This window comes from Nyctibius grandis, chromosome W, assembly GCF_013368605.1.
Source record: "Nyctibius grandis isolate bNycGra1 chromosome W, bNycGra1.pri, whole genome shotgun sequence".
NCBI classification, from domain to species: domain Eukaryota; kingdom Metazoa; phylum Chordata; class Aves; order Nyctibiiformes; family Nyctibiidae; genus Nyctibius; species Nyctibius grandis.
In genome coordinates, this window is record NC_090694.1 from 22,766,059 (window position 1) to 22,793,415 (window position 27,357).

Below are 27,357 nucleotides of genomic sequence, written 5' to 3' on the forward strand. Positions count from 1 at the left end.
GGAATCAAAGATACTCAGACTCTACCAGCCCCTACAGAAGATATCCTAGCTACCCCAAAGGCTCTTCAATTTTCTGCACTGGGTACTGTGATTGCTCAACTCCAGGAAGCACTTGCTGTGATTACCCAGACTTTGGCAACAAGGGCAGCAGCTAATCAGCCCCCAGTGATGGGTGATGCAGGAGCCATCAGGAGACAGCGTCCCCCTGCAAGATATACTTGGGAGAGATGGTACACATCACGAGGCACCCTGTGGTTTTTCCTGCGTGACGATGGGGAAGACATGAGAAAATGGGATAGAAAACGTACCCTGGCTTTGCGGACACGCGTATATGAGTTCCAAGGTGAACCGATTAGGAATGGGGCTTCTTCCAGAAAATTTGTTGCTCCAGTTTCCAAGGGGAAGCTATCCAGACAGCGTAGATGAGCTTTGGACCCCTATTTACCAGATGTGAATAAGGGGGATTGTGGAAGACCCTCAGCCTGCAAACAGCTGTGCTTTACTTGGGGAGCATAAGATTTGCTTGGGAACACTGCACTGAGAATAGTTTTTGCTTGCTTCTGAGATAAAGGAGCCGAGACCAGTTCACAGGGCTTTTTGAGGCATGAAAGAAGTAAACATGTGTTGAAGGTCAGTTCTGAACACAGAGCTGAAACCAGGGAATGGTTGTTGATGTTTTGAGCCCAGGACACTGTAGCTCTTCCCAGAATGGGTGATGAGTGCTTAGCGTGTGAATGTTGATGTTATCTTGAACTGCCTAGTCTGGCTCCTGCATTGTAGCAGTTAAATAGGGTAGTAGAATAACAATAAAAAAGCCTTAGGCCTTTCGGCTTGAGGCCCTTGCATCCTTGATCTCAGAGTCTGTGCCTTCCATGCTGCCCGCTGCAAATGGCGCCCGAACAAGGTTGAAGATTAACGAAGAAGCGGCGGCGACTCTGATCGAACCATTGTCAGGGGCCAGCGCGCCCCAGGACCAGTGAGTTCCGCGATCGCAATAAACATGGGACAGGCTAGTTCCCAAGAGCATAAGCTCTACACTGAGGTATTACAGCGTGTATTACGAGAACAGGGCTATAAGGTCCAATTAGCGAAATTGGTGCAGTTATTAGTGTGGATCAAAGACAACTGTACCTGGTTCCCTGTATCAGGAACTTATGATGCAAAGATCTGGGCGAAAGTGGGGGTAGAAATACAAAAACGGAACACGTTGCGGTCTGATATTCTAAAGGATTTAGAAGCAACGTGGAGGGTTGTTTTTACAGCACTCTCTGCACTCCAGCCTGCAGAGGAGTATTTGCAATCTCTGGCATCCACTCCTATTAACACCTTAGTGGATGTGAAGGAGCAACAGGAGCCTGTATATGAAACAGTCTCCGGAGAATCAGACGATCCTTACGATCTTGATTTCACAGATCCAGACATACAGTCCAATTTATACCCACCATTAACATCGGTAAAAGAAACAGCTGCAGCCGTCCCTTCGGTGCGGGGGGTCTCGCAGCCAGCAGCGGCAGCGGCTACGGCCAGAGCACAGTTAACAACAACAGCTCCTCCGTATCCTGCGTCTGCTGAGCCACCTCTTGGCTTTGCTGAAAAGGTACCAGAGTCTCGTGTAATGAAATACAAAACGCTGGCAGAAAAATGTTGAGAGGAAGCTGCTTGTAAAGGAGATTTTGCCATGCTGACGGCGATGCCGGTAATCTATCGCCCAAATCATTCTCCTGAGTATCAATACCTTAGTTATGAAATGATTAAGGAAGTACGGGCTGCGGTGAGAGACTATGGTTTGCACAGCAACTATACTTCAAATTTAATAACAGTCATTGGGGAATCCTATACTATGACTCCACATGATTGGAAGTCACTTTTACGGATGATTTTAACACCTGCACAATATTCAGTGTGGCTGGCAGAGTACCAGGAGGCTGCTTCTGCAGACACTTCGGAAAATAGGAAAGAATATTTGGGAATTAATCAGTATGCAATACCAGACGTACAGGCACGGTTACCTCGGCAGCATTTACAACAGATCTCTGCATTGGCTTTAAAGTGCCTGAAACGCGTTCCGGAGGCAGGGAAACGCCAGCCCTCTTTTGCGGCAGTCAGGCAAGGAGCTCAAGAACCCTATGTTACATTTATTGATCGTTTACAAACAGCACTGAGCAGGCAGATTGATGATGAAAATACAGTAGAAACGCTGTTATTACAATTGGCTTATGAAAATGCAAATGCAGATTGTCAAAAAATTTTGGGCCCTCTAAAAAACTCTTACAAAAGTATAGCAGAATTTGGGTCTGAAGAGCATAAAGCTACTTTACTTGCAAGTGCCTTGGCTCAGCAACTTGTTGTGGGATGAGCAGAAATGAAATGTTTTGAGTGTAATCAAATGGGGCATATTAGAAAGAACTGCCCAAAGCTGACAGTAAAGAAAAAAGATGAGCAGAAAGGATCAAACAGACCCAGAACACCCAGAGGTTTATGTCCTAAGTGTGAAAAGGGCTATCATTGGAGAAATCAGTGTCGATCAAGGTTTGATAAGGATGGAAACCCCATGCAGGGAAACTGGAGGAGGGACGCGAGGCCCGGTGCCCCCCAATACAACAGGGTCTATTGTGCACATGCTCAGCCCGAGAATCCGATAAACAGACAGTCTCAGAACTCATGGCCAGCACAGCCGGCAGCGCCGGGTTGGATCTGGCCTCAGCCACCAATACAGAATTGAATGATAAAAGGACTAAGATCATAGATACCAATGTATATGGGCCTCTCCCTTCGGGACTGGTAGGATTAATTTTTGGTCGTTCTTCCGTGGGAAAGCAAAATATATTTGTCATACCAGGAGTTATTGATTCAGATTATATGGGCCAAATTAAAATCATGTTATGGACATCAGAACCACCTTGTTTTATACCTAAAGGTCAGTGTGTGGCGCAGTTGCTATTGATACCATATACTGTGCCGGCGGCTAATCCACATCCACGCGGCACAGGAGGATTTGGCAGTACTAATACACCACAGGTGTTGTGGAATCAAAAGGTAACTAATGATCGGCCTATGCTCACAATAAAAATTGATGGACGGTTATTCACAGGTCTGTTAGATACTGGAGCAGACGTGTCCATCATCAGCAAAAATGACTGGCCGTCAGATTGGCCTCTTAAACAAGTAGCTGCTGCTGTGAATGGAGTAGGAGGGTTGCAAATTCCATTGCAAAGTGCACGTACTCTGTGTGTGGTGGGCCCTGAAGGAAAAACAGCAACCTTAGTTCCTTTTGTTCTTTCAGTTCCTTTTACATTGTGGGGACTCAGTGAGGAATTATATTGTCAGCTGTGATGGTACATTTAACCCAAGGGTCACTGATCTCTTACCCCGGCTCAAACTGACCTGGCTAACAACAAAACCGGTTTGGGTAAATCAGTGGCCCCTTAATGGGGAGAAACAAAAATGGGCAGAGGAATTAGTAAACGAACAATTAAGGGCTAGACATATCGTACCCTCAACTAGTCCTTGGAATACCCCTATATTTGTGATACCAAAGAAATCTGGCAAATGGCGATTACTGCAGGATCTTAGAGCTGTCAATGCAGTAATGCAGCCTATGGGAGCTTTACAGCCAGGTACACCCAGTCCAGCAATGATCCCTTCTGACTGGCAGTTATATATAATTGATTTGAAGGACTGCTTTTTTACTATACCTCTCCATCCTGCCGATCAGCCACATTTTGCTTTCTCTGTACCTTCGATTAATAATCAGGCACCTATGAAAAGGTACCAATGGACGGTTCTCCCACAGGGCATGATGAACAGTCCCACAATTTGTCAGTTAGTGGTCTCTGCTGCAATAGAGCCGACTCGAAGTATTTTTAAACAGTCTCTTATTTACCATTATATGGATGACATTCTCATTGCAGCTTTGACACAGACAGAACTGATGAAAACTGTAAATCATCTAAAAGACTCTTTACAACAATTTGGGCTTCATATTTCCCCAGAAAAAATACAGACAGAACCGCCCTGGAAGTATTTGGGATGGGTACTGTTTACCAGAACCTTACGACCACAACAACTTCGTCTGGTAAACAATATCTCTACATTAAATGATTTGCAGCAACTACTAGGGACAATTAATTGGATTCGTCCTGTGCTGGGTATTTCTACTGAAGAGTTAAGTACCCTGTTTAACACCTTGAAGGGGGATTTAACTTCGCCTCGAATCCTTTCTGACAAAGCAAAACAGGAATTGGCATTGGTAATTCAAAAACTTATAACTTCCCAAGCAGGACGTATAATCTTACACTTGCCTCTTCTATTTTTTGTGATTCACACGAAATTCCAGCCTTATGGGCTATTTGCTCAATTGACAGAATCACAGCAATTAGTTACCCTGGAATGGATTTTCTTATCACACACCTTTACAAAAACAGTTATGACCCCTTTGGAGATGGTCATTATGGTGATTCAGAAAGGACGGTTCAGGATACAGCAGCTGACAGGTCGAGACCCTGACATTATTTACCTACCCTTTCATAAGGAAACACACATTACTCTGATGAGGGACAGCCTTGAATTTCAGGCTGCTCTGGCTGATTATTTGAATGATATCCATTTTACTTTGCCACAGAATAAAATCTTGCAAGCCTTACCTTCCCTCTGTTTACAGCCACAGAGAGTGATGGTGCCTCACCCTATACCAAATGCAAAAAAGGTTTTTACAGACGGCTCAGGTAAAACAAAGAAGGCCGTAGTGGCCTGGAAAGAAGAGGCACAATGGCAACACACATCAATTACTGTGGAAGCGTCCACTCAGATTGTTGAATTATCTGCAATACATTTAGCTTTGACATTGTTTGCAAGGGAACCTATTAATATTGTATCAGATTCCCTATATGCTGTTGGCGCTATTAACCGCTTAGAAGCTGCATTTATCAAAGAAATTAGCAATCAAGAGCTGTATAAACTTTTCCTTGCTATTGCAACTCTGCTTCAGCAACGACAGCATCCTTGCTTTATTGTTCATATTCGGTCTCACACTCGCTTGCCAGGACCTCTGGTAGAAGGGAATGCAGTAGCTGATAAGTACACTGTTTTGCCCATAACATCATCCTCCCTTACTCAACGATTTCAACATGCACAATTATCTCACTCCTTTTTCCATCAAAATGCTCGCAGTTTACAGAAAGAATTTGCTCTCACAAAAACGCAGGCTCTTGATATTATTCGGGCATGTAACGATTGTCAATTATATAATACTGCAACTTATCATGATGGTGTAAATGTCAGGGGACTGAAGGCTAATGAAATTTGGCAAACAGATGTTACGCATTATCCACCTTTTGGCAGGCAAAAGTATGTTCATGTTACTGTGGATACCTTTTCTGGTTATGTTGTTGCTTCTGCAGCTACAGGGGAACGGACTCAGGATGTTAAGAAACATTGGACAAGGTGCTTTGCACTTATGGGCCTCCCTAAACAAATAAAAACAGACAATGGACCTGCCTATGTATCTCAAGCAGCGGCCTTATTCCTACAACAGTGGGGTGTGTCTCACGTTACAGGTATCCCGCACACCCCCACCGGACAAGCCATAATTGAACGGACACATCAAAACTTGAAACACATGTTGCAAAAACAAAAAAGGGGGAGTGTAGCCACAGCTCCTCAAGAACAATTAGATATGGCTGTGTTCACTTTAAATTTTCTAAATCGGTCATCTTCTCGATTAGATACCACGGCAGTGGAACGACATTTTCAGGCTAAAGTTCCCTTTACACAAAATCCTAAGGTTTGGTATAAAGATCTGCCAGGCCCAACTGATTGGCGTGGACCAGTAGAATTGTTGACATGGGGGAGGGGATATGCTTGTGTTTTACTCCCAACAGGTCCTCGTTGGCTACCTGCGAGATGCGTGTAGCCATACCATGAGCTGAAGAAACCACAACCAGAACCCGGTACCAGAAATGCAGACGCTAAAAGTACAGGGACCATGCAAGCGACGTAGAACAGTCAACCTGACACACAGCATTACTTGGGGAATGCTGAAATGACTGGATGAGCATGCAAGTAGCATGCTGCGAGGGGTCTTGGGTGGTCTCTGGTGGTCATAGTCCCCCCATAGTTGTGCTGTCTGCTGTGTGACCTCGCTTCCACGCAAGCGTGGTTAAGGCCTTTCTGTTGACACATGCAGGTGGCTCTGAGGAGAAGATACTGTTTTGGTTCTCACAGCAGTTATCTCTTTTAGAGCATGTGAATCAAGTAAATTTGGACACTACAGGGATGTTGTTCACAGTCTTGTTTATCTTTGGCCCTTCTTTGTAATTAGTGATGCTACAGCATTATTGTATAGATATCTATATTTATTCCTTTTTCTATATGTATTTATTGCGTGCCTCTGTATATTACTCTGCTCTACACCCCGCAAGCCAAATGTGCACGTCCAGCTTTGCACTCCCCAGGAGAAGCGGTCTCTTGAGCGAGGGGGTGGAATATGGGAATATAACGGAAGATTGGCAAGGAGGATTGTAAACACGCTCAAGTGACTTGCACCTGGGGTGTCAAAAAACACGTCTATCATACTACTAACTGTTATTTAGTCTTGTGTGCTGGACAAGTAGAGCATCTGCATTCAGATAACATAGGCCTGTGATAAGACTCAGGGGCACCTAATTGTTTATGCCTGAGATTCCTGCCCTGCTGTGAGAAAGATCAAAGCACAGTGGAAAACTGCCGCCTGCAAGAAATCCCTAATATACAGGCGAAGGCAGCAGGCCTGGAATCTCTCTCACTCTCTCTCTAGCAGGAACTGAACTCCGCGGTGCCTGCGTTCCTGCTTGTGTGCCTTTGCCCCGAGTGCTGCTTCAGAGATCCCTCGGTTTGCGAGTCCTTCACTTTACCTGGTCTGCAATCAGAGGACTCTGAAAAGCCGAAGCCCACATCATGACCACCCTTGTCATCGAATAAACAAAAAAGGGGGAAATGTGGAAGACCCTCGGCCTGCAAACAGCTGTGCTTTACTTGGGGAGCATAAGATTTGCTTGGGAACACTGCACTGAGAATAGTTTTTGCTTGCTTCTAAGATAAAGGAGCCGAGACCAGTTCACAGGGCCTTTTGAGGCATGAAAGAAGTAAACATGTGTTGAAGGTCAGTTCGGAACACAGAGCTGAAAACAAGGAATGGTTGTTGATGTTTTGAGCCCAGGACACTGTGGCTCTTCCCAGAATGGGTGATGAGTGCTTAGCGTGTGAATATTGATGTTATCTTGAACTGCCTAGTCTGGCTCCTGCATTGTAGCAGTTAAATAGGGTAGTAGAATAACAATAAAAAAGCCTTAGGCCTTTCGGCTTGAGGCCCTTGCATCCTTGATCTCAGAGTCTGTGCCTTCCTTGCCGCCCGATGCGGGGGATAAAAATCTACATGAGCTGCTCGAATCAAGATGTTGATAACAAACACTATGTCCAGGATTAGAGGGGCCCTGCCTCCAGCCAGGTGGAGGATAGGGACAACCGTGTTTTTTGGACTGTGTGGGTTCAATGGCCTGGCACATCAGAACCACAGCAGTATAATGTTATAGTGGACACTGGGACACTGGCAACTCCCCAACCTGGTGAAGGCCACAGACTACTACCCCCTGTTGATCTTCCAGACAGGTGGGGAAGAAGCTGCATCCCGTAGTCTGAGGGGGATGAAGAAAGACTACAAGGACGGTTGGTGAAAGAGTCTGGGGCACAAGTTGTTTTCTCCTCCCTCCTTCCATTTTCAGGTGATGACGCGGGATGGAATAGTAGGATTCTATTAATGCCTGGCTACGAGACTGGTGCTACAGACAGGGCTTTGGGTTCTTTGATAATGCCTGGTTTTATAAGACACCAGGCGTGACCATAATACATGGGAAAGGTTTATGTCGTAGGGGCAAAAGGGTTCTGGGACAGGAATTAGCAGGGCTCATTCAGAGAGCTTTAAACTAGATTCGAAGGGGGATGGGGTAGTAGCTGGGCTTGCACCACTGGGGCAACGCTCTAGTGTTGAGGTAGACCAGGAGACCTCCCATCCCCCTGGGGTGAAATCGGTGTGCTCAGCTCGCTCCCTGAAATGCCTGTACACCAATGCACGCAGCATGGGGAATAAGCAGGAGGAGTTAGAAATCCGTGTTCGGTCGGGGGGCTATGATCTAGTGGCAATTACAGAGACTTGGTGGGATGCCTCGCATGACTGGAATGTGGTCATGGATGGCTATGTCCTGTTCAGGAAAGACAGGCCGCTAAGGAGAGGTGGTGGAGTTGCTCTTTATGTGAGTGAGCAGCTAGAATGTATTGAGTTCTGTCCAGAGGCGGATCAGGAGGGAGTTGAGAGTTTGTGGGTGCGAATTAAGGGGCAGGCTGGCATGGGTGATACTGTTGTGGGTGTCTATTACAGGCCACCAGATCAGGATGAGGAGGGTGATGAGGCCTTCTACAGGCAGCTGAGAGCAGTCTCGCAATTACAGGGCCTGGTTGTCATGGGGGATTTCAACTACCCTGATATTTGCTGGGAGGCCTACTCAGCCAGCCATCCCAGTCCAGGAGGTTCCTCCAGTGCGTTGATGATAACTTTCTGATGCAAATGGTGGATGAGCCAACTAGGAGAGGAGCGCTGCTGGATCTTATCCTCACTAACAAGGAGGGTCTGGTTGAAGAGGTGAAGGTTGAGGGCAGCCTTGGTTGTAGTGACCATGAGATGGTAGAGTTCAGGATCTCATGTGGCAGGAACAGAATAGCTAGCAGAATCACAACCCTGAACTTCATGAGGGCCAACTTTGTCCTTTTCAAGCAATTGCTAGGGGAAATCCCATGGGACAGGGTACTAGAAGGTAAGGGGGCCCAAGATAGTTGGTTAGCATTCAAGGACTGCTTCTTCCGAGCTCAAGATCAGAGCATCCCAGCAGGTAGGAAGTCAAGGAAGGGTACCAGGAGACCTGCATGGTTGAACAGGGAACTGCTGGGCAAACTCAAGTGGAAGAAGAGAGTGTACAGATCACAGAAGGAGGGGCTGGCCACTTGGGAGGAATATAAGTCTGTTGTCAGAGGATGTAGGGAGGCAACTAGGAAAGCTAAGGCCTCCTTGGAATTAAACCTTGCAAGAGAGGTCAAGGACAACAGAAAGGGCTTCTTCAAATACATTGCAGGTAAAGCCAACACTAGAGGCAATGTAGGCCCACTGATGAATGAGGTGGGGGCCCTGGAGACAGAGGATAAAAAGAAGGCAGAGTTACTGAATGCCTTCTTTGCCTCTGTCTATACTGTTGGAGGCTGTCCTGAGGAGCCCTGGACCCCTGAGGCCTCAGAAGAAGTCAGGATAGAGGAGGAATCTGTCTTGGTTGATGAGGGCTGGGTCAGGGACCAATTAAGCAACCTGGACGTCCATAAATCCATGGGCCCTGATGGGATGCACCCGCGGGTGCTGAGGGAGCTGGCGGAAGTCATTGCTAGGCCACTCTCCATCATCTTTGCTAAGTCGTGGGCAACGGGAGAGGTGCCTGAGGACTGGAGGAAAGCGAATGTCACTCCAGTCTTCAAAAAGGGCAAGAAGAGGACCCGGGTAACAATTCACCATAATACCATCAAACTACAAAGGGACAGAATCAGTTTGTATCTCTGGTGTGACAGAAGGATTCCAAGAGCTGACTGTACTGGAAGCTGAAGTGAGTCTGACTGGGACTGAGTGGCAGATGCACCCTATTGTGACTGGCCCAGATACCCCATGCATTCTTCGTATAGATTACCTGAGAAGAGGATATTTCAAGGACCTGAGGGGATACTGGTGGGCATTTGGTGTAGCGGCTGTGGAGATGGAAGAAATTAGACAGCTGTCTACCCTGCCTGGTCTATCAGAGGACCCTTCTATTGTGGGGCTGCTGAGGGTTGAGGAGCAAAAGGTGCCCACTGCTATTACAACAGTCCACCGATGACAATATCGTACTAATAGAGACTCACTGATCCCCATCCATGAGCTGATCCGTCAACTGGAGAACCAAGGTGTGATCAGCAAAACGCGCTCCACCTTCAACAGTCCCATATGGCCAGTGTGAAAGTCTGGTGGGGAGTGGAGACTAACTGTGGACTATCATGGCCTGAATGAAGTCACACCACCACTGAGTGCTGCCGTACCAGACATGTTAGAGCTCCATTATGAACTGGAGTCAAAGGCAGCCAAGTGGTATGCCACAATTGGTATTGCAAATGCGTTTTTCTCCATTCCTTTGGCAGTGGAGTAGAGGCAACAGTTTGCTTTTACATGGAGGAGTGTACAATACACCTGGAATTGATTGCCCCTGGGGTGGAAACATAGCCCCACCATTTGCCATGGACTGGTCCAGACTGCACTGGAGAAGGGTGGGGCTCCGGAACACCTGCAGTAGATTGATGACATCATTGTATGGCATAATACAGCAGGAGAAGTTTTAGAAAAAGGGGAAAAAGTCATTCAAAGCCTTATAGAAGCTGGTTTTGCCATCAAACGTGCTAAGGTCAAGGGACCTGCAAGAGATCCAGTTTTTAGGAATCAAGTGGCAAGATGGCTGCCGTCAGATCCCAATGGACACGATTAACAAAATAACAGCCATGTCTCCGCCAACTAACAAAAAGGAGACATGAGTTTTCCTAGTAGGCTTCAGGAGGATGCACATTCCCCATTACAGTCAGATTGTGAGCCCTCTCTATGAAGTAACTCGGAAGAAGAATGACTTTAAATGGGGCCCTGAGCAACAACAGGCTTTTGAGCAAATTAAACAAGAGATAGTCCATGCAGTGGCCGTTGGACCAGTCCGGACAGGAACAGATGTAAAGAACGTCCTCTATACCACAGCTGGGGAGAACGGTCCTACCTGGAGCATCTGGCAAAAGGCACCAGGGGAGACTCGAGGTCGACCCCTGGGGTTTTGGAGCTGGGGATACAGAGGATCAGAGGACCATTGTACTCCAACAGAAAAAGAGATACTGGCAGCCTATGAAGGAGTTTGAGCTGCCTAAGAAGTAATTGGTACTGAGGCACAGCTCCTCCCGGCACCCAGATTGCCAGTGTTGAACTGGATGTTTAAAGGACAGACCCCCTCTACACATCACGCAACTCATGCTACGTGGAATAAGTGGGTTGCGTTGATTACTCAGCGGGCTCAAATAGGGAAACTCAATCGCCCGGGAATTCTGGAAGTAATCATGGACTGGCCAGAAGGCAGAGATTTTGGAATGCCACGAGAGGAGGAGGTGATGCATGCTGAAGAGGCCCCACCATATAATAAACTATCAGAAAATGAGAAGCATCATGACTTATTCACTGACGGATCTTGTCAATTTCGGGGAGAAATTTACTGAAATGTAACAAGGGCAAGTGTAGAGTCCTGCATCTGGGCAAGAACAACCCCATGTACCAGTACAAGTTGGGGGCAGACCTGTTGGAGACCAGCGTAGGGGAAAGGGACCTGGGGGTCCTAGTGGACAGCAGGATGACCATGAGCCAGCAGTGTGCCCTTGTGGCCAAGAAGGCCAATGGTATCCTGGGGTGTATTAGAAGGGGTGTGGTTAGCAGGTCAAGAGAGGTTCTCCTCCCCCTCTACTCTGCCCTGGTGAGGCCGCATCTGGAATATTGTGTCCAGTTCTGGGCCCCTCAGTTCAAGAAGGACAGGGAACTGCTAGAGAGAGTCCAGCGCAGAGCCACAGAGATGATTAAGGGGGTGGAACATCTCCCTTATGAGGAGAGGCTGAGGGAGCTGGGTCTCTTTAGCTTAGAGAAGAGGAGACTGAGGGGTGACCTCATTAATGTTTATAAATATGTAAAGGGCAAGTGTCAAGAGGATGGAGCCAGGCTCTTCTCAGTGACATCCCTTGACAGGACAAGGGACAATGGGTGCAAGCTGGAACACAGGAGGTTCTGCATAAATATGAGGAAAAACTTCTTTACGGTGAGGGTGACCGAACACTGGAACAGGCTGCCCAGAGAGGTTGTGGAGTCTCCTTCTCTGGAGACACTCAAAACCCGCCTGGACGCGTTCCTGTGTGATATGGTCTAGGCAATCCTGCTCCGGCAGGGGGATTGGACTAGATGATCTTTCGAGGTCCCTTCCAATCCCTAACATTCTGTGATTCTGTGATTCTGTGATTGTCATATTGTAGGTAAGCAGGAAAGGTGGAAAGCTGCTGTGTGGAGTCCTACGCGACAAGTGGCAGAAGCAGCTGAGGGAGAAGGTGAGTCTGTAGAGGGGTTTTTGGAGGAGAATGGTCATGTAATGAGCCAGAAGTATGAGAGTATGGAGTGAGGGCCTAGCTGCGTGACAAGATTCATGTAGCTAGTGTCAACAAGCCGACCTTGGAGAGATGAGGAAAAACAGTAGCTGAGCAAACAAGAATTGAGGGAGTAGCCGGTGGGAGCCGAACACGGAGGAGAAGAAACAAGAACTGATGGAGCCAATTAAGAAAAGACCAGTGGCAGAGCAGTGACCAATCAACACATCAAAGAAGAGTATGTTTAGTAATATTAGCCAGTAGCAATGCACATGCTTACAGCCAGGGAAAGTACAAAATGTATAAAAGGGACAGCTTATGCTTAATAAAGCGTCTTCACTTTGATTCACATTGGATTGTGTGGAGGCGTGTTCCTTCTCCTCAGATGGTGACCCTGATGAGATGCTGATCAATGGCAAGTTCGGGGAATAGTCCAGAAGGAGGTACACCGGCTGGAGTACGGCTCAGCGGGACTGAAGACCGGGGCGAGCCAGAGGACGACTCGCAAGAAAAGAATAGTACGTTGCAACGGGACACTTAGTGAGGTGAGCAGCCGGGGAAAAAGGAGATGGGCCAAAATATTTCTAAAGAAGGAAGTGTGATAGTAAGGCTTCTCCTACATATCCTCTCTAAGAGAGGGGTAAAATACGATGAGCATTTGCTCCGGAGACTATTGATGTAAATAATTGGTGTAAATAATTGTAAATAATGGTGTAAAAAGAATAATTTGCCAGCTACGGCGCAGACTGCTTTCGAAGTTAGTACGTGGCAAAGCGCTGGAACTTCTCTGTTTGAGGCTGCTTCAAGGAGGGACAAGATCGCCACTGTGTCGTTTGACGATGTGGAGATTAGTTATAGACTCACTGGAGCAATTGAAGGAGGACAGAGAGGCAAAGGCGGCGGCTGAGGCGGCTACAGCTCCTTTCACAGTGACTTCGCCCTCCACGCTGCCAGAGCTCCTCCCCCCCTCGCCCTCCACGCCGCCAGAGCCCCCCCCCCACTACTGCGCCGCCAGAGCTCTCCCCCCACACTCACCCTCCGCACCACCAGAGCTCCCCCCCGCCACCGCCCTCTGCACCGCCAGAGCCCCCCTCACCGCCCAGGGAACAGCAGCGGAACATTGATCCTTCTACCGTCCCGTTACCCGAATCTGAGACTGAGCCACCCTTAGTAGACCTTTCTGAAGAGGTGGAAGCGGGACATAATTGCTGCAGAGCCCGAGGGTCGGGAAAGTCAGGCAGTAGCGTGGAGGAGTTATTCGCGCTGCAGCCAGTCCAGGTTACTGTGTCTGGCCCGGACCCGGCCAGGTTCTGGAGAAAATTAAGAGAGCACGCACTTGCGAACGGTGATTTCGGGGCCGCGTCTGCTAGGGGTGACGGGGTATTGGCTTGCTCGGTATATCGAGGGGACGGAAGCGGCCCACCAGAATGGGAGCCATTCAATTGGGGAGTGATTTGCCTTAGACAAACAAATACAAAACGGGGCTGCTAAAGAAGCATTGTTGTTACAGTTAGCGAAGGACAACGCAAACGAGGACTGCAGAAAAGTTATTGCAGGGATGGCAAATCGTAACCCCACCTTAACTGAACTAATGGATGCTTGTGGGAAAGTAGGAACCACCACATTTCAGATGGAGCATTTAGCAAAAACATTTGCGGCAGCAGTTAAGGTAGTTCATCGTTGTTATACATGCGGGCAAGAAGGTCACTTTAAGAAAAACTGCCTTAAGAAGTCGAAGCTGAGTGGGAGAGAGAACTCTGTTTTGATGTGTCATTGCTGTGGGAAGCTGAGGCATCTCGTGAAGCAGTGCAGGTTTAAGTATAATGCTCAAGGTCAGCTGATAACAACCAGCTGCAGAGTGCAGGGGAACTAGAGAAAGAACGCGGGGAGGAACCGTGTGCTGACACAAATGAATCTTCCCAACCAGTTCCAGGCCTAAGCAGTCAACTCACAGCCCGAACCGCAGGGAGCGCTGGGCTGGATGTTACCACAGCAACCGCAATCACAACAGAGAATAGCAGAGTGCATAAGGTACCAATGAATGCCGTGGGACCCACTGGAAATGGGCTAAGTGCACTATTACTCGGACGTCCTAGTGTAACCTTGCAAGGTCTATTTGTTTTACCAGGAGTTATTGATGCAGACTATACATTTTGGTTATTGATCTGAAAGATTGTTTTTTCACCATCCCTTTACATGAAATTGACAAATGCTAATTTGCTTTTTCGATACCTAGTAGGAACAACATGGTGCCTTGTCAACGATATCAGTGGACGGTATTACCGCAAGGCATGAAAAACAATCCCACAATATGTCAATGGTATGCAACAGAAAAAGGTACATCGTGTGGATTTAGAGACACCAGTAAGTTTATATGTAGCCATTGGCAACTATCATCCCATGGGATTACTGGGCCAGTGGAAGGAGTGCTGGCAGGATCCGCTACACATTGTGGAGTGGCTGTTTTTATCCGTTCAATCACCAAAGAAAAAAAAAAAAAAAGGAAGCGCTGGGTATGAATGCAATTATATCCTACTGTAAGACAAGGACCCAAGGAGCTCTTTTTATCCTTTCTTGAGAGGCTACAAGAAGCAGTTGAAAAGCAAATTTTTGATGTTGGTTTACGAGATACTCTAGTTACGCAATTAGCTAGGGATAATGCTAATGCTGATTGTCAAATGATCATTGAAGCTTTACCTGGAGAACCAGATTTGAATGCTATGATAAAGGTTTGTGCAAAAGTGGGTACTGTGGAACATAAGGCTCAGGAGATGCAATGTTTTGGATGTGGAAAGAAGGGACACACTAAAGCGCAGAGGTACAGCAACTGATTACAGAAATAGAAAGCAGGGTACATTCCGAATTTGTACATCGTATTGATTTGAATCAGGAAATACAAATTATCACTTTGTTTGATAGGCAAATTCCGTATGCAATAATTGGTCAATGGAATTCAGAATGGTCAGATTTGTTACATGTATTGGAATTGGTTGTTTCTACCTTCAAGAACAAAGAAAACTGTCCCCATGATTGCAGAGCTATTGGCACAGATTATCATCAAAGGACGGATGCGATGTCGGGAGCTTGTGGCCAGAGATCCTGCATCACTAACCGTTCCTATTGCAGCTCAATATTTTGAGTAGTGTATGGCTAATAGCTTTGCTTTGCAAACAGCCATGGAGAATTTCTTGGGACAGGTTGTTTACCACTTGCCCTCCCATCCTGTTATAAAATTGAGTGTGGAACTTCCAATTGCCACAGGAGTGTGGTGCGCAGACACTCCTGTGGATGGAATTACCATTTTTACAGATGGATCTGGAAAAACAGGCAAGGCGGGCCTTGTCTGGTATTCTGATGGCAAGTGGGAATCTATGGTAGTACAACAAAAGGGTTCACCTCAGGTGGTAGAATTACGAGCTGTATTAGAAGTATTTCAGAATTTTCCCATTCCCTTTAATTTGGTTACTGATTCAGCATATGTGGCTGGCATTGTAAAGCAATTGGATAGATCTGTTATAGAGCATACACATAATCAGTGTGTTTTTGAATTGCTGCGAGCTCTGTGGCAAGAAATTCAAATCCGAACTGCATTGTTTTATGTTTTACATGTAAGAAGTCATACTAATTTGCCTGGGTTTATTGCAGAAGGCAATGCTTGAGTGGACTCTTTGGTTTCTGACCCCACAAATTCTACTACAATGACTGTACAGGTGCCGGACATTAAACAGCAGGCACGTATATCACATGAGTTTTTTCATCAAGGACATCGGGCACTGCGACGACAATTTCATTTGTCACACAGTGATGCTTGTAATATCGTGGCTATGGGTCCTGATTGTCAGCAACTGCCGCAACCTACGCAGATACAAGGAACCAATCCTCGAGGACTGCAGGCCTTGGACATTTGGCAAACAGATGTAACTCACATTGCTGAATTTGGCAGGTTAAAATATGTTCATGTAACAATTGACACTTTTTCTTCTTTGATTATAGCTACAGCGCAAACAGGCGAATCCAGCAAACACGTTCAACAACACATGCGTTCTGCTATTGCGGCCCTGGGCATTCCACAGACGATTAAAACGGACAATGGCCCAGGCTATGTGGCACGTGCCACACAGGACTTTTTCCAACTGTGGGGTATAACACATGTAACGGGTGTCCCACATTCACCAACGGGACAAGCTATTGTGGAGCGCATGAATCAAACTCTGAAACACCTTTTACAAAAACAAAAAGGGGGAGAGCCAGGGCTATCTCCTCCTGACAGGTTGTGTAAAGTGCTTTATGTACTAAACCTTTTACGCTTGCCACAGGACTGCTCTGTACCTCCAGCGGTAAAACATGGTGCAGGGTTAAAGGGAGGTATGGAGGATTTTCAGAAAGAACAGGAACAAGCCAAAGTGATGGTAAAAAATGGGGTGACTGGTGTGTGGGAAGGTCCAATGAAATTAATAACGTTGGGTCGAGGGTATGCATGTGTCGTTACAGATACAGGAGCCAAATGGGTACCAGCTAAGTGGGTGAAGCCGTGGCTGCAAAAACAACCCGAACTACAGGAGCCAACTCAGGATCTGCCTCGGAACACTGACCTCTCGAGAGATCCAGTGCCCTGACTGCGGGAAGTGTGAAAAAAGGTTTGCGTGGGAGGTATAGAAAAGGGAGCAAAAGGCGCAGTCATGATGAAGCAAGGGGTTGTTTTTTTCTGTGTTAAGCCTGCTTTGGATCCTGGACCTGACAAAAGGTCATCAATCGATAGTCCTTCCACCCACACAGTGGAAGGGGAGTCACAACGTTTGGGTGACTCTGATGCAGAGCCTGAACCAGACGCAGTTTTGTGCCTCCTTAGCTCAGCCTGAACAACCCTTTCATACATGTCTAGTGGGGGTCCCCTTAAAGGGATCTGAAAGCAAAAATTACCAAAGGGTTTATTCCTAATTTGTGGGGATAGGACTTGGCCAAAGTTGCCCAGTAAGAAACTGGGAGGTCCGTGTACCATAGGTAAATTCAGTCTACTAATGCCTATGTGAAAAGTCATACTAACCATACTAACCTACATAAGGCCAGGTAAAAAAGAAGTGTCACTAACATAGGGATAGAACGTAACAATGCTGACCAAGGGTTAACACAATTGTGAAATTTAGCTTGCTAGGTTGCAAAAAGAGCTAACCAAACTTCTAGAATTTTAGGAACATTAGCCAATGATGTAGATAGTATCCGACATGCTACCTTACAAAATAGAGCTGCTATAGACTTTTTATTATTAGTGCACGGTCATGGATGTCAGGATTTTGATGGGATGTGTTGCATGGATCTGAATGATCACTCCAAGTCAATTCATAAGCAGATCAAAGAGCTCATGGATACCACGCAGAAAATACGGGAACAGCATGGGTTCCTGGATGGCTGGTCGGATTGATTAAAATGCTATTGATGGGATTGTTCATGATTTGTATTATCACGCTTGTATTACCGTGTTTATTCTCCTGCTTGCAAAGGGCCCTGCAGCGGATGATAAACACGGCCTTTCTGGCTCAAGAAAAGAAAGGGGGAATTGTAGAGGGGTTTTTGGAGCAGAATGGTCATGTAATGAGCCAGAAGTATGAGAGTATGGAGTGAGGGCCTAGCTGCGTGACAAGATTCATGTAGCTAGTGTCAACAAGCCGACCTTGGAGAGATGAGGAAAAACAGTAGCTGAGCAAACAAGACTTGAGGGAGTAGCCGGTGGGAACCGAACACGGAGGAGAAGAAACAAGAACTGATGGAGCCAATTAAGAAAAGACCAGTGGCAGAGCAGTGACCAATCAACACATCAAAGAAGAGTATGTTTAGTAATATTAGCCAGTAGCAATGCACATGCTTACAGCCAGGGAAAGTACAAAATGTATAAAAGGGACAGCTTATGCTTAATAAAGCGTCTTCACTTTGATTCACATTGGATTGTGTGGAGGCGTGTTCCTTCTCCTCATGAGTCAAGTCAGTTTGCAGAAGTAAAAGCCATCCAGCTGGCTCTGGACATTGCTGAGCGAGAAAAATGGCCAATACTCTACCTGTATACTGACTCATGGATGGTAGCAAATGTCCTGTGGGGATGGCTGAAGCACTGGAAGAAAAACAACTGTCAGCGTAGAGGCAAACCCATCTGGGCAGCTGGATTATGGCAGGATATTGCTACCTGATTAGAGAAGCTGGTTGTGAAGGTACATCACGTAGATGCTCACGTACACAAGAGCAGAGCCACCGAGGAACAACAAAACAACCAGCAGGTGGATGAAGCTGGTAAGATGAAAGTGTCCCAAGTAGACCTGGACTGGCAGCATAAAGGTGAATTATTTTTAGCTCGGTGGGCCCATAATACATTGGGCTATCAAGGCAGAGATGCTACATACAGATGGGCCCGTGATCGAGGGGTGGATTTGACCATGGACACTATCGCACAGGTCATCCACGAATGTGAAACATGCGCTGCAATTAAACAAGCCAAATGGCCGAAACCCCTGTGGTATGGAGGATAATGGCTGAAATATAAGTATGGAGAGGCCTGGCAAATTGATTACATCTCACTTCCATGAACCCGCCAAGGCAAGTGCTATGTGCTCACGATAGTGGAAGCAAGTACCGGCTGGTTGGAAACATACCCTGTGCCTCGTGCCCCTGGCCATAACACTATTATGGGCCTTGAAAAGCCAATTTTGTGGCAACATGGTACTCTAGGAAGAATCGAGTCCGACAAGGGGACTCATTTCTGAAATAGCCTCATAGACACCTGGGCTAATGAGCATGGTATTGAATGGATATGTCACATCCCCTACCATGCACCAGCCACTGGGAAAGTGGAACGATGTAATGGACTGTTGAAGACTACCCTGAAAGCAATGGGTGATGGGACTTTCAAAATTTGGGATGAACACTTAGCAAAGGCCACCTGGTTAGTTAATACCAGGGGATCTGTCAGTCAGGCTGGTCCTGCTCAATCTGAACTGTTGCACACTGTAGAGGGGAATAAAGTCCCTGTGGTGCACACAAGGAATATGTTGGGGAAAACGGTTTGGATTACTCCTGCCTTGATCAAAGGCAAACCCACTGGTGGAATTGCTTTTGCTCAAGGACCTGGGTGCACGTGGTGGATGATGCAGGAGGATGGGGAAGTTAAATGTGTACCCCAAGGAGATTTGATTCTGGGTGAAAATAGCCAGTAACTTGAACTGTATGATGCTAAGTGTCACTTATTATAGTAAGAATCACCCCAGACAGTGAACGTGGGCTGCACCTGAAACACCAGCTGCAAGATCAAGATGCAATACATCATCCTGCTGTGCCCAACTTCACCAGTCCATCACACTGTATTGAGGCCTGGGCCTGATTTGCCAACTGAGTGAATGCCACACCAGTGTTTTTCCTCCCCTGAGAGACTATTGTGAGAAATGGAACCCACGGATTTGGACTGAATTGATTCAATGGACTTCTTGGAGAGATGGCCCATGGACTGGAGAGAATATCTGTGTGTGGATGTGTATGTATGTTGAGGGATAAGGAAAATAGTAGTGACTTCATGTAAATGATATAGAGTAAGGGGTGGAATCCTGTCCTGGTTTCGTTGGGATTTTGTTTCAGTTTGTGGCCAGCCATGGTGATCAGTGCCATTAGCAGTTAAATGCAGGGCAGCTAACCCAGGCTGGCCCACAGGTGTATTCTATATCATTAACATAAAATTCACTATAAAAGGGAGAGCTGGCTGGGGATAGGTGGGTCTCTTTTTGTTTTCTTCTGTTCTAGCTTCCCTTTTTCTCATTGCTAATGATTGGTATTCCTGGAACAACCTGCTGCAACTCTGTAGCTAAGTATACTTTTTGTGTGTTTTTGTGTTATTGCTGATACTGATTTCTTTATGTGTTCAATTTTAACTCACGAGTCTCCCTCCTTTTCCCAATTTCCTTCCTTGGTTGGGGAAGGGACATTGGGTGAGAGAAAAACTGTTATTGTTTAGCCCTGGGTGCAGACTAAACAAAGATAACTATGTAAAGCACTTTAAGCTAAGGAGAGGTACTTCATATGTAATGAAGTAAAATACATTATTACCATAGCATATCTTAAACTAAATTAACTTCAGAAGCAGAAGAGTCACATTTCAAAGGTGGGATGCAGAGATCTTCAGAACTGTGCCTATACACGCTGACAGACTGTTGACTTTTACTCTTCTCTATTAGAGCCTAGATATTAACTTTTTTCTTAAGTAACAAATGTATCAATGTTTTCACTGAATGCTGCAGCTCTCTATACACTGATACTACTTGGAAGAAAAAAAAAAAGAAAAAAAACTCTCTACAAGAGGACTAATAGGAGTTAGTGTTTTGTGATCTCCATTGCCAACTAATTTGTCAAGGAGAGGTCAATCATTTGCTCTCTTTGGGGAGAAATGCACAGCATTTAAGACATTTGCATTCATGTTCTCAACACACCTGATCATGAATGTCAACCATCACTGTGTTCTGCTGTGGTGGGTGAGCAGCTGGGTGCAACATACGATGAGATATATTTGGAGGCCTGAAGGCTTGGGGCTCTTCTATTGCTTGCTGCTGTCCATAGGAGAGATGATGATAGTTTTCATCTTGGCTAACAGAATTGTGTCGAGACAGATGATCCCTTCTTGCTCTCCGACGGCGAACGTGAGGACTAACCACACACAAAGAAAAAGATAAAAGGTCACAGTAAGAAAGGTTTGTGGCACTTATAACTAGAAGCACAAAGAATTCAATAGTAAGGATGTTTTTCCACTGGAAAGTTTTGCTAGGCCAGGTATGTTAGTTTGTCATACAATCTCTCATTGAGAGAACTTCTGAAAGCTCTAGCATAGATGCTTATTTCAGCATGAGTGCTTGAGCATAGCTTAATCCAAGATAGGAACCCAGAAGAAGTATTTTTATAGAAATATTACCTTCACAAAACTTGTTAGGAAGACATGTGAGCACTTGACTCACAGAATGGTTGTCATTGAAAGGGTCTTCTGGAGGTCATGTAGTCGAACCCCCTTGCTCAAGCAGGGCCACCAAGAGCTGGTTGCCCAGGACCATGTCCAGATGGCTTTTGAATATCCCCAGGGAGGGAGACTCCCCAATCTCTCTGGGTAACCTGTTCCAGTGCTCAGTTGCCCTCATAGTAAAAAAATGTTTCCTGATGTTCAGATGGAACCTCCTGTATTTCACTTTGTGCTCATTGCCTCTTGTCTTCTCACTGAGCACCACTGAAAAGAGCCTGGCTCTGTCTTCTTTGCAGCCTTCCTTCAGATATTTATATACATTGATAAGATGCCCCCTGAGCCTTCTCTTCTTCAGGCTAAAGAGTTCTAGCGCTCTCAGCCTTTCCTCATAGGATAGATGCTCTACTCCCTTAAAACTATCCTCGTGGCCCTTCTTTGAACTCTCTCCAGTATATCCATGTCTCTCTCATACTGGGGAGCCCAGAACTGGACACAGGACTCCAGGTGTGGCCTCCCCAGTGCTGAGTAGAGGGGAAGGATACCTCTGTCAACCTGTGACACTCTGCCACTTGACTGTTATCGTAGGCCTAGCCAGACAGCTGACATCCTGCTCTCTGATACCCTGCCTCTTGACCTTGGAAGCATAGGCAGGGTCCTGCCCACATTCCATATACAGTTTGAATCTCTCAAATCACACTACCATTGGTGGAGCCAAGGGATGGTGCGACTCTCGCCCCCATTCAAAAGGCATTTGCACAATTGGCTGTTGCTCCCAGATGATCCAGACACCAAATGTTCCTGGCAGTCTATAAGAGCCATAGCATCGCTTATAATCATGTGTTTGCTATCGGTGATCCGGTGAGTCACCGTATGGCTGCATCATTGTATTGTGTCTGACTGGGATGGTGTTAACTTTCCCCATGGCAGCCCTCATTTGTAGCTAGAAAGGTGTTGATAACATGCCAGTGTTTTGGCTACTGCTGAGCAGTGCTCACACAGCACCAAGGCTGTGTCTCCAACCCCAACCCCCCCAAAGGCCAGTAGGCTGGGGGTGGGCAGGACAGCTGACCCAAACTGACCAAAGAGATATTCCATACCATGTGATGTTGTGCTCAACAATAAAAGCTAAGAGAAATAAGGAGGGGGCAGGGCATTTGCTATTAAGGTGTTTGTCTTCCAAAGCAACTGCTATGTGTACTGAGGCCCTACTTCCCAGGAAGTGGCTGGACATCACCTGCTGATGGGAAGTAGAGAATAATTTGCTTGTTTGTTTCCTTTGCTTCCACGCATGGCCTTTGCGTTTATTAAACTGCCTTTACCTTGACTCATAAGTTTTTCATTTGATTTTCTCCTGTCCCTGTCCTGCTGAGGAGGTGAGTGATAGAGTGGCTCAGTGGGCACCTGGCAGCCAGTCAAGGTTAACTCACCACAGTTGTTGCTCATCTTTTCTACTGCCTCAATAAAGCTTTGTTTTATAACGTGTTGCCAGACTCCATTACTGTTCAGCCCACAACCTGCTGGCAACACTCTTCCTAATGCAGCACAGGTTAGTATTGGTCGTCTTTGCCACAACGGTGCATTGCTGGCTCATGTTCAACTTGGGGTCCACCAGGACTCCCAGATCCTTTTCTGCCAAGCTGCTTTCCAACCATTCAGCCCCCAGCATGTACTGGTGCATGGGACTATTCCTCCCGAGGTACAGGACTTTGCACTTCCCCTTGTTGAACTAAAGGTTCAGTAACCCTAAAACCTCTTGTTTTAGGGTTCAGCAGCCCTAAAAACAAGAATGCAAATTTCAGTAGACTTCCACATATTTACATTACTTGTGTGCTTCACAAAAATTATCTTTAGAGGCTCCTAACGAGCTGCAACTGTGAAAATATTTCTATTTTACAATGGGTAACTGACATTTAAATCAACTGAAGCTAACACATCTGCTTATTTTGAGTAAGCAATTGAGGGACTTGGGATTTGACAATGTACTCATGATGCACACAATTAATAACTTGTCCATAAAAAAAAGTTTGGATGAAGTGACTTACATGGCATTCCTCATAAATTTTACAGTAGAACAAACTAAGTAGAGACCATCCCACAAATAAATAAATTATCCATTGCATGTAGAATCATTAAGTTATATGGGATTTAGTGCTACCCTGGGTACAGGCTCAATGAGCCAAACTGCAGGAAAGAAACAGAAAGGCTCTACGAACACTAGAGAACATCCTTTCCAACACAGCCTGTAACAGAATGCAAGGTTTTCAGCTTTCATCGGTCCATTTGCTATCATCAAACAAACCTGAAAGCCATTGGCAACTCACTACATAACCCTGACATTTCTCAAGATGCACCCAGTTTCACTACTGAAGGTGGGGGGGAAGGATAAGGATACTACCACAGTTGTTGAGATGCCATTGTGATTGTGCCATAGTCTGCCTTAGATTGCTCATAGCCATAGATTGTATCTTTGTCCTTCTCTGCATTATTAGTATGATCTACCTGTTCAGTGTTTTGCATTAGGACAATATTCTTTCCTCTGTGTGATTCTAATCCTAAAGCAGATAATACTTAAGGCAGTGGACGTTCTTTTTTCCTTGGAATATTCTAATTATAGCTTTATAGCTGCTATTCCCTGCTAAAAAAGAAAAACAAAAAACAAACCACTTCTGATGCATGTGCATACTCCGAATGCTTTTAATATAAAACATATATGCAAGGACTTATGTTTACAAGAATTGTAGGAGGGAAGGAGAGTTACCAATGAAAGTCCTAATTGCTTGGAAGAACAATTAAGCAAATTTCCTAATTATGATCAGCACTGATCCTCAGACAGAGTAGCTTCTTTTAAGGCTACTTCTAGAAAGAGAGAGGTAGAAGGGTGTAGGGCTGGGTTTTTGGCATTGCTTCTGGGGTGGTTTTTTTCCTCCAGTTGGGCAGAATAAAATCTCTGAAAGCAACAAAATTGGAAGCAAAAGATTCTTTTACTATGTAGACATATTAAAAAAATAATTTAGCAAAACTCAGAGTATCCAGATACACAGCTCTAAAAGCTTTCTAAATTTCTAATTTATTGTGAATGACTCAGGAAGAGCAGTCAGAACTGCATCTAAATTATTAAATACCTATATTGAAGTTGCACTTCAAATTTTTTCTTCCAAACACTGTGGTAGATGTTATACAAAACCAGTAAGCAACAGTCCCTGGCACCCAAAATCATTTACAGTCTAAAAAAAGGTGATGTTTCCAGCTGAATTAAAGTGGGTCAGATGGAAGCAGACAGAACACGTAGTGAGTAGGACCTTGTCCTGGTTTGGACTAAAACAGACCAATTTTCCTTTCGGTAATTTTTACTTTCAGCTAAGTCTCTTCTAAGTAACTGCACTTTCTGAAACTAACTGCATGTTTTGCAGACAGTGTCTGCTTCTAGGACTGATAACGCTCAAAGTTTATGGTTATCACTGAGGCACCAGTAGGGATGTTATGCAGAAAGGCTCTTGCTTATACTTATTCCTAGAGAAACCAAGGTCACTGCTAAATTCCTCACTGATTACGAGTGAAGAGCTGTAGAAGGGTTGTACCTCCAGGGAGGAGCAGACAGGACAAGTGACCCAAAATTGACCAATGAGGTATTCCATCCCATACATGTCATTCTCAGTATAAAGCAGGGGGATCCCGAGGGTCTTGCCCCCTTCTGCTATGGCCGGTGTCCAGAGAGGACTCTGTCTGGTTTCCTGCTGCCCCTGATCCTGATCCGTGCATCCCTGAATCCAGTTCCTGTCCATCGCTGGGCCCAGCCTGGGCCTTCCTGGAGCCTGCCCTGCAGTGCCAGTGGTGACGTGACCGACATCAGGGGAGCTCGATCTTGGTTTTGTATATATATTTGTATATATTTAATTATTTCCAGTATTATACTCTTTTTCATTATTATAGTTCATTAAAACTGTTTTAACTTTCCAACCCATAAGTCTCTCCCCCTTTTCTCTTTCCCTTCCGGGGTGTGGTAGGAGGGTTAATAGAGAGCATCTGCCACTGGTTTAATAGCCAGCCCAGCTTTAAACCACGACAGATTTATTGGCGCCCAATATGGGGCTCGAGAGAAGCTCTGATAGGTTGGTCTGATAAGTCAAATCCCAGCTCCGGCAGGAGGAGACCCAGAGAGCTTAGCCAAGGGAGTATCAGATTTCTTCCTTTTTGAGAATTTTGAGGGGTTGGAAATTAAAACAGATAGCTCACATCATGTCATTTTTAACAGAATGGTATCTCGTATCTTTATAGAGTTTCTTTCACAGTTGAGTATTGCAATGCTACCTTACTTGCCATATGCAGTTGTTTGCAGCTCGTTGGGGAAGGTGCTGACTCCCTCCCAGTGCACAAGGCGAGGAAGGCACCAAGGAGCTGTGAACCAGGGGTGGCACCAACAGGTATTTCCCAGTTCAGTGGAAGAACAATGGTATCTACCCGGTGGAAGAAGACCAAAATGGATGTGGGAACCCAGACAGAGCTCCCACGGAAGGAGGCGATGGTGCAGGTTGCCGGCTGCAGGGAATGCTACAGCGTCTCTGTGGTGTCAGGGGGCTGTGTGCACTGTGAGCAAGTAGATGATCTGCTTGGCCGAGCGGCACAGCTGCAAAGCCAGGTTGAAAGGCTTCAAGCCGAAGTAGAAAGGCTTAGGAGCATTAGGGAGGCTGAAATGGAGATAGACTGGTGGAGCCAGGCTCTGCCCTCCCTGCAACAAAAATGGGAGCACCTGCCAGAGAGCTCCCAGGATCGAGGGACCCCTGTACTCTGCCCCTCTCAGGTGGAAAATGATAACCTAGAGGAGAGGAGTGAGTGGAGGCAAGTCTATGGCTGTGGCAAAAGGCGAGTGCCCTCCTTGCCTACCTTGCCTCCACAGGTGCCTCTGAGCAATAGATATGAAGCCCTAGTGGAATACAGCCGGTCCAATGGGGATGTGGTGGAGAGGCAACCTATATCAGAGGTCCCACCACAGTCAGAAAAACCTGACAGGCGTATAGCTACCTCCTCCACAAGGAAGAAGAGAAGAGTTTTAGTGGTTGGAGACTCCTTCCTAAAGGGATCTGAGGGCCCAATATGCAGAGCTGAACCCCATCACAGGGAGGTCTGCAGCCTGCCTGGAGCCCGAATCAGGGATATCACCAGGCAACTCCCCAACCTGGTGAAGGCCACAGACTACTACCCCCTGCTCATCTTCCAGACAGGTGGGGAAGAAGCTGCATCCTGTAGTCTGAGGGGGATGAAGAAAGACTACAAGGCCCTAGGACGGTTGGTGAAAGAGTCTGGGGCGCAAGTTGTTTTCTCCTCCCTCCTTCCATTTTCAGGTGATGATGTGGGATGGAACAGTAGGATTCTCTCTATTAACGCCTGGCTACGAGACTGGTGCTACAGGCAGGGCTTTGGGTTCTTTGATAATGGCTGGTTTTATAAGGCAACAGGCGTGACAGTGATACATGGGAAAGGTTTATGTCGTAGGGGCAAAAGGGTTCTGGGACAGGAATTAGCAGGGCTCATTCGGAGAGCTTTAAACTAGATTCGAAGGGGGATGGGGTGGTAGCTGGGCTTGCACCACTGGGGCAATGCTCTAGTGTTGAGGTAGACCAGGAGGCCCCCCATCCCCCTGGGGTGAAGTCAGGGGGTGAATCTGGGATGAAACCGGTGTGCCCAGCTCGCTCCCTGAAATGCCTGTACACCAATGCACGCAGCATGGGGAATAAGCAGGAGGAGTTAGAAATCCGTGTTCGGTCGGGGGGCTATGATCTAGTGGCAATTACAGAGACTTGGTGGGACGCCTCGCATGACTGGAATGTGGTCATGGATGGCTATGTCCTGTTCAGGAAAGACAGGCCGCTAAGGAGAGGTGGTGGAGTTGCTCTTTATGTGAGTGAGCAGCTAGAATGTATTGAGTTCTGTACAGAGGCGGATCAGGAGTGAGTTGAGAGTTTGTGGGTGCGAATTAAGGGGCAGGCTGGCAGGGGTGATACTGTTGTGGGTGTCTATTACAGGCCACCAGATCAGGATGAGGAGGGTGATGAGGCCTTCTACAGGCAGCTGAGAGCAATCTCACAATTACAGGGCCTGATTGTTGTGGGGGATTTCAACTACCCTGATATTTG

At 46.3% G+C, this 27,357-nt stretch overlaps 1 protein-coding gene across 1 annotated transcript in view; it reads right to left on the reverse strand.

The window, feature by feature from the left end:
* The window catches only part of LOC137675703 (E3 ubiquitin-protein ligase RNF38-like), a 182,768-nt gene that overhangs the window by 47,520 nt on the left and 107,891 nt on the right, over positions 1-27,357 (reverse strand). The window contains exon 3 of the mRNA XM_068421896.1: positions 20,709-20,922. Coding sequence (XP_068277997.1) covers positions 20,709-20,922 — 214 coding nt within the window. The remainder of the gene's footprint in view (positions 1-20,708; positions 20,923-27,357) is intronic.